This window comes from Pieris brassicae (genome assembly GCF_905147105.1).
Source record: "Pieris brassicae chromosome W unlocalized genomic scaffold, ilPieBrab1.1 SUPER_W_unloc_1, whole genome shotgun sequence".
Taxonomy (NCBI): domain Eukaryota; kingdom Metazoa; phylum Arthropoda; class Insecta; order Lepidoptera; family Pieridae; genus Pieris; species Pieris brassicae.
The window spans coordinates 358,179-374,926 of record NW_025575866.1 but is presented as its reverse complement, the minus strand read 5'-3'; the positions used below and the strand labels follow the sequence as shown (position 1 = coordinate 374,926).

The 16,748-nt window shown below is 33.2% G+C and overlaps 1 protein-coding gene across 1 annotated transcript in view; it reads left to right on the top strand.

Moving 5' to 3' along the window:
- The window catches only part of LOC123719041 (protein turtle homolog A-like), a 51,815-nt gene that overhangs the window by 22,957 nt on the left and 12,110 nt on the right, over positions 1-16,748 (top strand). The window contains exons 13-20 of the mRNA XM_045676133.1: positions 3,098-3,192; positions 3,546-3,615; positions 4,285-4,407; positions 4,581-4,693; positions 7,912-8,095; positions 8,929-9,057; positions 9,937-10,286; positions 12,299-12,518. Of these exons, the coding sequence (XP_045532089.1) occupies positions 3,098-3,192; positions 3,546-3,615; positions 4,285-4,407; positions 4,581-4,693; positions 7,912-8,095; positions 8,929-9,057; positions 9,937-10,286; positions 12,299-12,518 (1,284 nt within the window). The remainder of the gene's footprint in view (positions 1-3,097; positions 3,193-3,545; positions 3,616-4,284; positions 4,408-4,580; positions 4,694-7,911; positions 8,096-8,928; positions 9,058-9,936; positions 10,287-12,298; positions 12,519-16,748) is intronic.

Below are 16,748 nucleotides of genomic sequence, written 5' to 3'. Positions count from 1 at the left end.
TATTGGAAATAAGAATAGATCTTTAAAATCATATTGTATTAAAATCATAGAGCAAAAACGAATTTAACCCAGCTTGAAATTATTACAAAAAATATTGATTACCTCATAAATATATACTGTATAAAGGAGCGCAGACGAAACTATGATAGACACGTGACGCGACGTTCTGTTTGACGATCAAAGAAAAAATTTCAAAACTTACGTGAATCAAACTTAATTTATGAGATCACTAATCCACCCCGCTTGCCGCGACCGGAATATTAAGTATGGTAAAATGTTTTGTCAAGAGTAACCTTACCTCCTAACCTACCTTTCTAACAAACGAAATGAACCTCAAAGTCGTCATTAACTAATATATTAAGCCGTTGTTAGTATGCAAAGATAACATATGCAGGATGAATTAAGAATTTACTCATTTATTTTATGTTAAACGAAAGATGTGTCGTTTAAGATCAGTTTACTATAATTATGAAAGTTTATATTCATATTAACTAGTGTTCATCCCCGGTATTGCACCGCTGGATAATTATTTTATTAAATATGGTATCATCATAAACTTTTTTGTAGATAGGTATAGAATTCCTCTATAGTGTAATACATCACTTTGCTCTATTGCCAATAGTTTCCGCAGCGTAGGTACGCGATGTAGAGATTTTAACTAGTATTTTTTTTTTAATAGGGTTACATTATCGAAGTTTTCATACTAATAGCTAACTTTTGGAAATATACTATAGATATGCTATAGAATAATTTCAAAACGTTATCAGAGATAATGTAAAATTCTAATGGTAAAAAATAATCAAATCGGTTCAGTAATTTTGGATATTCAATTCAATCATCACAAACAGTGTGAACCAAAGAAATTGACAAGTTTCGTTGTTAGTGTTGCTATTTCAAATATTACGCATTTTTGTGCTGGCAAATTCGGTAATAATTAACCTGATTTAATTACGGTTATTATATGTAAGTCCACTTCTGATATAATCTTGATAGTTTCTTGAATTAAATATCGATGAATTTGAAAACGATAATTATGTAAATTAGAGTACATTAACATGTAAGAAATATGTTTGGTTTGGAAGATATTCGCCAATTTGGATAGAGTAGTAGTGAGTGTGAACTCTCCGACTTTCTTTATCTATTGGTTATTTGTCATAATTTAGCCGCCTAACAAAGATAAGTCACATTGGTTTAGAGTCACTGGTCGTAGCCGTTGTAGGCATTCAAACTTTTCTATTGTTTAAAATTGTGTTACCTAGATGTTGACACAGTTCTGTGTCTGTTGTGTAAATATTTTTTGAAATACATGCCAGACCCTTTAAAACAAACAATATTTTCGTATCGTACATATAATATTTTAATGTAAAATAGGTTTACGTACGTTAAATGATACATCCTATATTTGTAAAAAAGTGGTATACAATCAGCCAAGACAACATAGTAACTAACAAAATATAATTAAAATTTGTTAAATTATTTAAAAAGTCTATGATCAAAATAATATACTTGCATGTATTTTAAATTTATATTAGTGGAATCTCGAATAACTCGAATGTCCAAGGAATGGCAAAAAAATCGAGCTAATGAATTTTCTATTTAACAAGAACTTAGGAACGCGAGATACATATGATTTAAATGCTGAAATTTCCACTTACAGAGGCACGATTTCTAATAATAAAATTTCATGTGAATTGTTGAATAATAATTCAACGTAAGTTCTGTAGTATATATTTTTTTTTATGAACACAGAAGACATTATTAGAAGCCCTGAACCTGAGTCTCCTTTTTGAAGTACGAGTTATAGAGTATTAATATTTCGTAAGGAAATAACATTTTGTTCGAGTTACAAAGTCTAAATAATTCGACATACCGCGTATTTAGGGGTTCAGCGGAAGGAAATGGTATATTTTTCGACTTAACCAGCCAATCGAATGGATCACACTTATACACCCCCAAACATTGCTGATTATTATTACATTACATAAATAGTACATAATCTTCGTCGTATATATGGTGTTATCCAGTTATGTTGACTTGTAACTAAAATTATAAATAATATTATGTCATCGCAACAAGTTTTCTGTATGATTTGCAAACTAGCGCATTTTTTATGTAAATAAAATATGAGACAACTATGTTTTGACGAGACAAAACGAAATGAAATTATACTAACAAAGAAATAAAAATGCTTTAACAATTATAATGCGCATAGGTAATATCAAAAGTTTATGAAAAGTCTATTAAATGAGTAATTTCCTAACTTGCATTTAGTCGCTTGTGGCAAATGTACTCTAGAAAGCACAAAGTTTGTTCAAAAGCTTTCAAGACGGTTTACGAATATTAATTTAGAAAAGCTCCTCATAATACTATCGTAGATTCCTGAATAATTTAGTTTCTAGATATGAATATGGGTATCTAATTACTTATTTAAATTAACATCAAGTAGACTTAGACCAAAATGGCTAATAAATTCTCTCTCTTTCTTAGCCGAAGTAAAAACTAAAGAAAGCATAAAACATTACTTTTAAGGAGAAACAACAACTCGTTATAATTACGACTGGTATTTTATATATAAGCCTAGACCGTAGTTAGCACACTCCGAGGTTCTATTAGGAAAATGTTGACTTTGATTATCAGCGAAAGTATTTATTTAGAAATATAACTAAATTGAACGTACATTTACCATGAAGAGTGTTCAGAGGAGTTGTTCGGTTAACCCTTCAGCCGAGTTTCATCAACGGTAGAAGGCAGAATACCAAATACCATCCGTATAACCTCGACGTCCGTCGTTCAACAACTCTTAAGGCAGATTTGCCGCGTACCACCTCTATTTGGAACCCACTGAAGTATTTCCGAACCAATTCGACTTACGGTCTTTCAAGAAGAGAGCGTACCAATTCAAAGGCCGGCAACGTTGCGAGTCTTCTGGCAATGTGAGTGTCCATGGGCGTTGTCACTTATCATCGGATGAGCCTCCTGCCTACTGTTACATAACTGAAAAAAAAAACATCAGTACACACAGATCGCTCAAGTGTTTCTTGAACTTTTGCTGTTTTACTCAATCTATATGTAGCGTTAATTTTAATATTATTTGTAGACAGTCCCGTGTGCACGAAAAAGGACGGTGTGGCGCTGCGGGCCGCCCGAGGAGAGACTATGGCCATCAAATGTGACGTCGACGCTAATCCTATGGTGAGACGACCATAAATCTGACTTTATTTCCGACCTTAAGTCTTTGTTTAACTTGTCATATTAAACGTTTATATCTTTTGTTAGCATGTCGCCTTGAATGACGAGCCTCTCTCTGATCGCATCTTTCTACTTGAAAGTGCCGAAGAATAATTTGCCTCTTCCTTGGGTTCAAATCCCGGGTGAAATTAATTCGATATCCTAAGATTGGAAGTTAGCGATGTTTGACTATTCCCTAAGGTCGGGATATGAGAATTATAGGTGTGTGTACCTCATGCTCCTAATAGATATTGGTGTGGATTTTACTTATTTTATTTATGCCGTAATACGATGTAATAGAACTGTTCCAATTCCAGCCATCATCGTTTAGGTGGTGGTTTAACAGTTCAACATACACTGAGCGGGAGCTGACAAGTAGCAATGGAAGTAAGTGTTTTTTTTTTTAATTTAATCAAGTTAAATTTTATTTTTGTCATGGTTCAATTGTCAAAAAAAAGTTTTTTTTTTAAACTTTTATTTATTATTATCATTATCATTGTAAATTAAAGGCGCTCAAATTTCGTACAGTGCATTATAATGTGCAAATTCATTGTTTTTGGTTAATCAACAAAATGGTTTAAATTTTATTTGTTTTGATTTGCGTCAGAATTTTCGATTATTCTGAAAATTAAGTTTACGTACAAACATAATGTTTATTGTTTCAATTTTTAAATTGAACTTTCAAACAATTTTTAAAAATTAATACGCCTTTGTCCTAAATCCACGTATGAATTGAATATTGTGAATCCATTGCTTACACCAAAATCCCATTTAATCTGTTAAAAGTTTTTAGTCGAAGTTATTTCTATAAAATTGAAACTATTTCAATAAACGTTAATTAAAACGGCAAAACAATTTGATTAAACGAACCTGTGAATTCTTCCAAAACACGCCAACTTTCATAATCATTTTATCCGCCATTATTACCAAAAAAGAGTCAGTATCAGTTTCATAGTGTCCCAATGTTTCTGTGTATTAACGCTCGCTCGGTTGTGTAGCGCACTCCACTGGTGTTCCAAATTCATTTTTCACAGGTTTCGTTTTAAAATTTTTTAGTGTCCACAGATGCATATGACTATAGGGTGAACGGTTCATCTGAGTATGGATCGGTCCAATGCGCCGGAACTAACTCGGTGGGACGTCAGACTGAGCCCTGTATGTTTCACATTTTACCTGCCGGTCAGTGTAGTTTATTTTTGATATATTGAATTTTAAAAAAAGAACATTTAATAACTAACGTTAAAAAGAAGTTTATACTATATTCTATGTATGAACTTGTGTGTTGAAGGTATAAATTTAAGTATATAAAGTAAGGATAGGAGGAAATAAATAAAAAGCAATTTTCCTTCTAGACAGACCATCGGCAGTGCAGAGTTGTGACATTAGCAATGTTACACACGAGTGCTTCTTGATCGAGTGTAACCCGGGATATGATGGCGGACTTGCGCAAGAGTTCATGTTACAGGTACGATTGTTTTTCATCTCTTACTTATTCTCTTATATTCTAATTCATATTTCAAGTCACAATCTTGTCTTGAACATTACTAGATTTAAGTTTAATTTTATTCATTAAGGTAGCATACTTTTTTATTTGACTCAATTTCATCTTGGTTATCTATTTAAGATGAATTATACATTCATAAGAATAAAACATATTTTTGAGTTAATCAATATATCATATAATATTATGAAATTTAGTAGGGTGAATCGTGATATATATTTAAAAAAAACTATATTTATCATGTTTTTTTGTTGTTCTTGGTATCTCAATGTCAAATATTTAATTATTAATGCCTCTTTTGTCATTCCTTTAGTACGGTGTCATTGTTTCTGTAGCAACCCTCTATTCATAAATACTAAATTAATCGAAATGTACTCTGTTAACTCAAACACAAAGTCAAAATATCTTTATTCATATAGGTGAAGTAGTACGATATATAGTAGAAGTATGTACACTTATGAACGTCAAAAATAATTTAAATTTATTGTAAATTTACATTTACTACCAGTTCGCAAGTCAAGGGCGTAGAGCGGATAAGAAGAACTCGCAAGAAACTTTCCGCCACTCTTTTAAATCGCCAAGTATTGAGTCATACAAATTATTTTAACTAGAGCAAATCAATCCCAAGGATAAGAAGCTTTATTTATTAATGTTTAACGAGGGCTTTGAATTGAGTGATAATTCTCTAATTTCCCTTGGTTGTAAAAACGAATACATTTTCCACATGAGGAGTGGTTTATCTTCTGGAGCCTGGTTGGTCGTGGTCGTACGCTCAAATTAGTTCTATTTCGCGTATTATACTGGTGAAAGTCACGATTTGTTTTAAAATCATTTATATTTTTATGTAAATACAACAAGGCTTGGCAAGGCTAAAATTGTAACAAAGTGAGCGTAACTATCTATCTCCCTATAGTTACTTAATTCCCTACTATTCCTTAAAAAGGGTGTCTCTAACAAAAGTTGATTTTCGTAGTGTGGTGATTAATAACGTGAAGGAGAATACAATGGTTGAAATTAGAGTAAAAATGATAAATGAAACATTCAAAAGAGATAAATATTGTTACGAAGACGGGTCGACTGCCATGTTTCTAGATTTTTCCACTAGTTAGAGAACTTTTCAGCAGACTGTAATATGATTTCTGACCGTTTCAGGAGAGGGTCAATCACATATTAGAAAATTGTAATTTCCATAATGTTACCCTAGTTTTCAGGAAGCTGAAACCTTTTTTCAGTCGGTTTCAGAACATGTGTAGTAGAGTGGTGCAGTTTTCAGGAGACCCGTTTTTAGGCGTTTTCAGGCCTAGGTATACCCCTTTGATGAAGGAATATTCTAGACCAAACTTTCTAGGTGTGAGACAAGGACGAAATGATACGAGAGAGAGAGAGAGAGAAGATCGGAACTTTCTCGAAACTACATTGAGCACTCTAGAACGCCGTACGACAAGGACGGAGCAACGTGGGAAAGAGACAAAGAGTGCGGACGTTCTAGAATTGCGCAATCGCTATTCAGTAGCAAGCCCGCCTAGAAAGTTCTGGAATATTGTTTAGAATTATTCCCAGGGATATATAAGCGAGCCGAAACGCGACTAGTTACTAGACTTTAGTTTTGAATGCGATAACAAGAGAGAAACACCGAAGCGATAAAGTGCGAATAAAGTGATTACAAGTGATAAAGTACTGAGTGAAGTGTGCATAAGTGACTGTGTTTTTGTGTTATAAGTGCATCTCTGCAATTAATAAGTGCCCATAAATTCCTCATTGATTTATCAAGAAATAAACCTTTGGACCACCACCAAGCCCACGGCATTTTCTATCCGATCCCCTAGCTCGTAACAATATATTTAAAAAAAAAATTGTTTGAAATTACACCGTATACTGTCTCACTTGAAAACTGATAAATTTTATTATATTATAATTAATTATATTTAACTAGTGAATATAAAAATTATATTATTACGAAAAAAACCTCGAAACTGGCTTTTACCGTATATTTATATTTAACCATATCGTCAACCTTACCAGTAGTCAGCGGTGAGTTGACTCATAAATTTATTAAGCGCCCCCGCTGAGACAGGTTACAAAAATTAGACATTATGGCTATAACTTTAAAATATCGTATCCTAAATTGTTATTTATTTAATGGTTAATTTGTTAGACATTTATGTCTTATTTTTACATCACGAAAGACGTACTTAGTTTTTTTTCTTATAGTATTTATAAGGAAAAATCAAGCCATTGATCTAAGCAGTCCTATTCCCCCTAAGTCCGGCTTTACATACTATGTATAATATTATATAAACATAAATAAATCAGTGGCTACAACAGTTTAAGTCTGGGCCTCATAATTCTGCATCTATTTCATGATAATTTGTCAATCTATTAGGCAAGTAGGTAATCAGCCCCCTGTGTCCCATACATGCTTTGGGTCTAAGAAACCCGCTTGGGGTTTCCTCACGATGTTTTCCTTCACCGCTATTAAATGCGCAAATAGAAAGTCTATTGGTGACTGAAGTCATGAGGTCACGCTGAAGCCACCAGGCCAACACTGGTCTAATAATATATAATATATTATAATATAGTATAATTAATACAGAGAATGCGATACGCGATAGAATATTTTACACCGTAGGTATGTGGTAGGTAGGTAGGTAGGTAGGTAGGTAGGGTGGACTAAATTTCCGCACTTACATGCATAGTTGGTCCGTTGTGCGTAATTTAAATGGCTAAATTAGCCAGCCTAAATCCTTCCAGAAGCACAGAAGTCTCCCGGGTACTTCACAGGCTTCGTGGATTTTTGTGCGTTGATTAGCCACAGCCTCGCATACCAGGACTACGTGGGTGACTGATTCCTCTGCGCTGAAACAGCCTCTGCACAAGGGGCTGTCTGTCGCGCCTAGGACAAAAAGATGTTTATGGCCCGTGATTGTTGTCCCTATCATTGTTTTGAGATTGGTTCTATTCAGGTTTAGAAGTCGCTTTTCCCTTTCGCAATTTTCACCGATAGATCTACACAAGATAGCTCCTACATTAAAAAAAATACAAGTGAGCCTTCTGTATCTCACACATGTTAATCTATCCTGAAACATATTTTATAGAAGTTTCGCGAATGAGGTGCAGGCAATGTCTCACTTTGTCGGCGTTTTAATATTGTCTAATATATATAGTCTAATAATTGCAAGCAGGTATTCATCGTTGAAAACGGTGCGCTGATAACGAACAGGACAGGCGTGGCAGCACAATGGAGGGTCTGCAACGTGTCTGGGGCGCAATCTGTTCGCGTGTCAGTTTACGCGTATAACAGAGTGGGACACAGCGAACCACATACGGTCACTGTTGGTTTACTGGAACATCCACATAGGAATACGGGTTAGTAATAATTAATTTGAGTAGTTTATGTTAGTGTTTATCAGGACAGGACGTTGTTCGAATGTCAAATTAATTTAGCTAAACTAGTTTATGAAAATTGAACACGAGCCATGGAAATGTCCATTAATTTTCTATCAATTTACTGATATAACTACACATTACAATTGCGCGTAATGATGTGATCGTATAAAACGCGCCCACGCCAGGCGCTACTTAAGATTCTCACTGTCACTGTTCTGTCTCGTTCACTATCCAATTAAACGTATTGTTTGTTCTTTGTATTCTCAAACCTTTCTCTCAATAAAACAACAAGCTAGCAATGCTGAATTATAATATTCTCGTCGATTTCATCCACAAATAATATACAAGGTTTTTTTTTGAGTTTGACTTACATTTATCTGTTTCGTCTTGTTATTTATTGGTATGAAAATTAAATTAGTTGAATACCTGGTCGAAGGCCCTCTCTAAATAATTCGTTAGATAATCTGGCATTAATGTAACTTATTAGCACTGTTTTATAATATTTATTCATATCATCACGCCATGGTTCTCCACTTGCTACGGTCCAGACGTACCTCTCTCGCTTCGCCTCGGGTACTTTCAACTCGTTCCTTACACCATTCACGGTTACCTTGATATATTATATAATATATTTTTATTTAATTTAATTGGTGATATGACACAAAATCATATAGACAATTAAATTTCATTTAATGAACTGAAATCTACAATAGAACGTAAATTAAAAAAGGTTATTGCCCGGTTATTTGCAAAAGAGTATCTCATATCACTATTCCCATTCAAGTGCAGTGTATAATATAATATATTTACAGGTATTTCGTCAGTCAATGTACAACTGTCGGCCGTGCTTGTGTCGGTGATCTGCGTTGTGAGTGTACTTATTTGCGTCGGTACATTAGCAACGTTTGCATTGTACTACCGGCATTGTCAGTCGAGAAGTGGTAAGTTCCACAAGTTTTATTCGTTTGTACGGCAAAGCTTATTATTTATTACTGAAGTGAATTGATTTGGGTGCGTATCAAAATGCTGCTTTAACGTTTTGAAAAATAGAATACATTTTGAAATTTAAACGTCGGCCAATCACTGTCAAGCGACACGATTCTTCGATTTTTAAACTTTTACGTTAACTCACCAGTGTCATACGTCAAAACGTTTCTTTTTAACCAATGTCTGACTAATCTATCGAAGCGGTTAAAATATACTCTTACGAGTCCCGAGGACAAGACTTAACATCAGCTAGCATTTTTTCATTCGTTAGTCCTCAAATTTTTCATGACACGATATGTATTACTATCAGTGGAAGCTTGAAAGTTTAAAATATCTTTTACCGGTTTGTAGTTCACTTGATTCGGAGTAATGGTAATGGAGTGCCATAGGATGCGTTTCCTGGAAATATTCCATTTTCTAGAGCATGTATGGATTGTGACCTGCTTTCTTAATTACCGATTAGATTTTTATGTACAGAGAATTTACATAAATCGAAACACAATAACTAAGCTATTAACTTAATGTGTTTTTTGCGTTAATTTGAAAATATAGACTGTGTATATTTAATTGGCAAATAGTGCTTTTAAAACGCTTAAATAGACAGATATTCCTAAACTCAGCTACTTTGGATTAAAAGGCTGTTTGTAAATATTGTAATGGTAGAAAGTTATAAACATTTTGTAAAAATCCTTGGCGATTTTAAATAGTTTAAAAGAGCGCAGTTTTTATTGCCAGTGCTTCTCGTTTGTTCTATGTCCTTAATTTGAGAACTGCCAATTCTAAATTTAAATTAATTTGTAAATTTATAGAAATGTTAATGTTATTTTTCTTAGGAGAAAAACCAGAAAAAGCGAAAGGCCGTTTTGAGTCAACCAAAGATCTCCTCGAAGACAAATCAGAGGCGAAAGACGAGAAACATTCAGACACAGACCCAGACCCAGACATAATACCAATAGAAACGAAGAACATCGCCGTGAAAGAGACTGCGCAACCATTACAATATGTAGTTCGGCCTATGCAATATCATGTGCATCCATACAACATTGACGCAAATACACCGAGTTTGAGTCTAGAGCCGTTGGAGTTAAGTTATTTGCCCACCGAGTATCGATTGCCACATGATAAGGTGGATGAAGACTGGCTGAGGTATAAGAACGCTTTGCCCACGGACACAAGTAATTTGGTGAGTTGAACGTTTGATCTTAACATTTATTTATTTCAATTTAGTTTAAAAACGTGTAACCCTCATCCATGAGGACCTGGTTGTGCGTTCAAGTTACGGCTGTGCACCAATGTGGGCTTGCTAGAACGGTGAAGTCAAACATCGCGAGGAAACCGTCGTGTCTCAAACACAAAACACTAGGAGTCTAAATGATGAAAAAAATGGACCCATTTGTTGTTTGGGTTGTAGCGACACTGGAATGTTATTATTTAAAATACGCGTAGAACAAAGTTTATGTCTTTGCTAATGATGCAACGTGTAACAGTGGCCATATTTTCAAAAAAGCCTGAACAGACCGGTTGCAGATTAAAAATATAATTCTTTCTGTAACCTATTCTAAGATGTGGTGGCGTTATTAAAGAGCTCGTAATTTACAATGTGGTTTCAAAGTGAACTATTTAAGGAAATGACAACACAGATTGAAATTTCATTTCAAACGTAAACTTTACACAAACTGATTGCACACATAAATATAATGTATTACTTCTCAGGCGCCATAGCTCTAATTATACTTATTCCCTAGTCAAAAATATCCGATATTACATGTATAAATTATTATTTTTATTTGTCTTCCGTAGTCTATGCACAAATCATATTTATAACACTAGAAACAAAATCAAACTCGCTGTTCCCACAACTAGGCTTCATGGAGTTAATTAATCATTCATAGCTCAAACTGTACGCTTCTATAATAAATTATATCGAATTACCTAAATGATAAGGAAGCTTAAAAAAAATTTGCTCCAGCTATTTAATTTAATTGTAACCAATATAAGCATTGTAAATAACTTAAGACGACATTCTTGCCCGTCTTCTTGTGTGCCGGTCGCGATTTCGAACAGGACAACAACTTAATTATTTATATAATATGAATTTTGATCACAGCGCCTTACGTATATTTCTATCTAAAAAGTTCGTGGGACAAAAATATTGACCAAAATGCTAATTCAATAGTAGTTTTCTTCGGTTCCAATTTCATACAACGATTTATTGCATCTCAAATGGCTCAAATGGCTGGCTCTCAGGTCTTTCGACCATTTTGATATTCAGAACTGACTTCCGTATGTCAAAAACGCAAATTCAATGCGTTGTGATACGTTTCTGAATGTTGCATAACTTGTTTCTGAATATTCATACTCCACTTAAATAAACGTTGAGTTTCCACCGTGAAATTCAATAATTATAATATCCGGTTAGTACTGGTCTAATAATCAATCAGGATTAACCTATTAGCCAGAGATTATTTTAGCTATCAGAAGCATACATGTAAATGTGCAAATGCAAGTCAGTTTACTAATTACAATAAATAATAAAATAATTATTAGAATTTTATATTCACCGGTTTTGTATCATATATATATTAGAAGTAAAAATCGACGATTTGTATCGGGCACAGAACAGATCACAGATATTAAGAGGATCACGAAACAGATACGATAATTTAAGACCAAGGCCTAGCGGTTGTAGTGATAATAATAGTAGCATAGTAAAGTAAAACCTCGTTAGATGGATTTAAAATCTCAAAATAGAATTGCGTCAAACATCTATTGTTGATGTTTGAGTAAGAGAAATTAGCAGCAAAACATACTCCCGCTATCTCCAGCGCAAAACCGTTGTAAAAATACTATAAGGATAAGCTTAAAATAGTATAAGAAAGGTTAAACAAAATATGTGTAGATCGAGATAAAAAATGTTATGCTTTGTCCTGCTCACACAATTGTATTGTTACATTGACAACAAAGAGGAAAGTATGATAAACAAAATATATTGGAAAGAAGAATACGTAAAATAGAAGTAAAAAAACAAATACTAAAACTACGCTGTAACACCGTTCAACTCTATTACGTTCCGCATATATTCAAAAGTTCTATTTACTAATTGTACACAGACTATATTATGTAGTATGTAGTCTGTGAAGAATAAAACAGTAGTACAGACTAATTTAACACTTAAAGATATATTTATTTTCGTAGCTCCCACGACACCAACTGACGCTCCAGCCGAATTCAATATACAGCACCATCAAGCGGAACCGACTTAAATTGTTCAAAATGCCAGAACTGGATCCATGCCGACTGGAGGTGTCTAATTATCAACGATACTCACCATCGCTACAGCTAAACCCCCAAAATAATACAACAAGAAGATTCAATAATACACAAATGAATGAAGCTCAGCCAGGCAATGGGAATGGTAAGATTAACTTTTAATCCCAACGAGACTTACAGGCATACAAATTTGTGTAGATATTTCTGAGATGCCTTATTCGTCCTAAATCAATATGTAGGAGCCAAAAATCGGATCCCTGACCTTCTCGACCCCCGTATATATTACGAGGTTGGAATATTTAATGTTCTTGTTCGTACGTACGTTAATATATGATATGGTTTGCGGTTCCTTATATTATTAACGAAGTGTAAAAACATCCCAAGGTAAGAAAGTAGGAAAAATTCTGAAAAACTTAATTTATTCTATCTAATACTAGGGAAAATTGCAGAGGAAAATCTAAATTCAGAAGTTAAATTAAACTTGAATAACTTCAAGTACGAGATTCGAGGATTCTAATTTCAAATTGTTATTCTTATTCGTTTTTAATTGAACCACGCTAATGGCCTTAGAATTAGGCTTGTGGATAAAACTCATAATTTAACGGCAAAAATATTGATAGGTAAACTTTCTATGCGCGATAAATCCATTGTCATTCTTCATTCATACCAGATCAAGTCACGAATAAAAGCAAGCGTTATAAAAGAAACTGCGAGATTTCTCATAATAACATGTCAGGGCTGCTAACTGCATAATATGTTGTTGAATAAAAGCGCGTACAACTTGCATTTTTCACCCTCTGACCTACTTAGATGTGACAGCCCTGCAGAATACTTAAGACGCGCAAATTTCTTGAACCACCACACTAAGAATATTAATTGCACCGTTTATAATTATAGTATATTTTTACGCTTAACTGTTCAAATGATTCGCGTCTGTTATCGAATTGCTGAGTGCATATAATACAAGATGTTTCATACTAAATCTATTCCTATTGAAATAACAATAAATTATAATTGAAATCACTGATCAAACATACGCAACGCAAAAATACATATCTTCTTTGTTTAAGAGCTTTTTCCCGTTTTTCTTAAACATATTTAAAAACAACAAATAAAGGATTTATGCATTCGGTACTGTTTATCGCCATCACTTGGCTGACTGAATGTTGTACTGTAGTTGTTAATTAATAAATTGGAAACAAGACGCAAGCACTCGCAATGTTCATTCGCCTAACTGAATATTAGTTTGAGGCGTATTTATTATGTGTTTATATTTGCTTTTATTGAGAACTGTTGAGCAATGAAAGTTGATATCTGACGATATTAGTAGAGGAAGCACCTTTTGAAATATATTTAATATTGTCATATTCAATTATTTTAACGAATTGCTATTCATTTTATATTGAATTGTTTTTGTGTGATTTTTGTGTTACCTCGAGTAATACCCCTGAAAGACGTTGACATTTCAATTATGAAGCGAACGGTGTTTCTCTGTCTAAATATAAAATATTCGGCATAACAGTGTCCGAAAATACACTGCATTAGTGAGAAATTGTTTTTACTTCACAGATACTCATTTCATTACCTTGTCCTTACGTACACCAGATTTGATTTACGATATATCGATAGTAAGGTAAATTTTCCTTGTAAAAATGGTAACACGTTATAGTCCCTTTTTTATATTAAAGCCGAGGATGGAAGCACTGCAAGTGACAGGTCCTAAAATTATTCTCGTGACAATTTAAATTAGGAGGAATAGGCAAGAGCTTTGACATTTTTACTCTCGACTTAAATTAAGATGCATTTGTCATTTAGATATAGGTGATGGCACAAGACGTCTTCAAGTCGACAAGTTACGTTTCAGAACTATTTGTGTGAACGAATTTAGTATTAAAAGCTTGTCACGCCATATATTTTTTGATTTTTTATTTCAAAGCGTTGAACGCATTTTTTTTAATCTTTTTCCATCAAAATATTTTCGTCGAGAATAGAATTTATGTCTTCGTATTTAAGGTTGTAAAGTATTAATTATAGTTTTATTAATAACAAAGACTGTAATACTGTTATTTTAATTAAATTGTTTTTAGTTCTAAGTATTTTTTAATTATTAAACAGAGAGTAACTGAATTATGAGTTTCATTTTCAGGCCTCTCGATCGCAAGGAACTTTTATTTGATTGCCACAAATAATTGAATTATTATAGAAGCTAATGTTATGTTAGCTAGTTCAAGAATTCCTTAATATGAATTGTCGATTTCACCAGCGACATCAGAGGTGAGTGAAGTTTCAGATGACATCCATTCAAGTCCAGCTGAAGAACCGCACAGTATAATAATAACCTTGTTACTTTAGTAATTATACCAACTCGATATAACAGGCTTAGTTGTTAGCAGCACCGACATCGCTTTATGAAACATTGGGTACAACTAACCCTATACAAACAGTCAGTTTGTATTTCTGTTATCAGAATTATTCTTTATTAGACCAAGTTTTAGAAAAACAACAATAAAACCTTTTTTATTTTATTTATTATATGCTTATAGCATTCTAATTAATGGGTAATTTAAGGTGGAACTCCGAAACAAAACAGCATATTTAAAAAAATGAAACTTGCATTATTTATAGTCTTGGTGTCTTCATTTCATCATTAATATAAACACAATTTCACAGAGATAATTTCACCAAGCTATAATCAAATCCAAACTCGTCTATGTATGATGCCCGTACAGATACTACACGCAAAACTTGTGTGCAACTGTTCAATAGATTACCTATTAATAATAATAATAATTCAATTCAAAATAAATACATTATACACTAAAATAAATATATAAGAGTTTGGTCCCTGTGGCAGTCTACCTTTAACATTTCCTAACTGCATTGTGGTACTGCTCTTCGTTGAGCGTCGAAAGCACAAAATTCAATGAATTAATAAAGACGTAATTAAGTTGTAATTTATACAAATATTTGATGATAAATCTTATTAGCATTACAAATATATAATAACTAAGAATAAAGAGAAATGGACTTGCATTGTTTGTAAGGAAAAGTAAAAAACTACTAGGCCATTATTTATTCATATATAACTATGTACACTTATTTAAAAAAAAGGATTTAAAGTGTATTAAAATTTAAAACAAATATTCAAAACGCATTTTGTGCCTTATTCTGGGAGCTTCATGTAACCTAGTATTTCATAATTATTTATTTTACAAATGTGAATATCCTTAAATACTAATTTCGTTAACGTTTCATAAAGCGAACTACGTATATTAACGAATGAACCTATACGAATTTTATGGCACATGAAAAGAGTTAACATCTTATTTTTTATATTGCAAATATACCCTTAGTTATTGAGTGTTTAATTAAAGCCATCGATTGAATTTATAGTGAAGGATAAATGAATTTTCTTTACTTTATCTTCTTTGACAATCGAAACGAAACTTCCCATCATCTTGGTTTGTGGTTTTTTTTAATTCTCTTTGCTCTCAAGCGCTGATATTTTACCTGTTGGCTACGTTCTTTGAAGAGTGTATTTAAGAGTTACTAAATAGCTGGTTCATTTAAAAAATTTGCAGGTCACTTGAAGCAAATAGCGACATTTCAACCCACTATGAAGTTTTTGATTATCTTAGAATTTTAATTATTCTTGATTAATGGATAATGTATACAGTAATGCATGGAGTAGACATTCGGACACAGTCGTTTTATTAACATAAGTATGTCGCCAGAAAGAGATCGCTTGTAAGAATTAAGGCCTAGAAAGGCCGTAAAATGGATGGCCTTTAAATTTAATATGTAAATAAATATTCTTCTACTCATTAATGCAACCTTAATCTCGTGTTTAAGAATACGTTTCATAAATTGTGTGTAATTTTTAAATAACAGGAGGCAATCGGCTTGGAGGCCCATCTGATTTTAAGTGATTACAGTGCTAGAAAGCTCGAAAATGCGTTGCTGGCCTTTTAGGTATTGGTTCATTTCTTGAACGAGCCTAAGTTAAATTGCTTCGGAAATACTTCAACGGGCAGCTGGTTCCACATAGTGGCGGTGCACAAAAAAAAGCCTTTGATTTAGGAATGCATCAAATGATAAAATCAAGTTTATTAAAAATAGTATGATATGATATGACTCGTTAATCAGAAGAACATAACTAAGCCACATATAATATAGATCCTATTATTTTAAACGCCTTCAATGAGAATTTTAAGTAATGTGCATTCTGTCTTATGTTAAGTTCTAACGAGTGCTTATTTAAAATATCTAGCTGGCGGGCAGGTGTGAGCAAACATTTGCTTTGCAACCGGCTTTGGATTTCACACCAATGTTTGCGTTTAGTTTCGCTTATGGAATTTTGTTATTGAAATACATG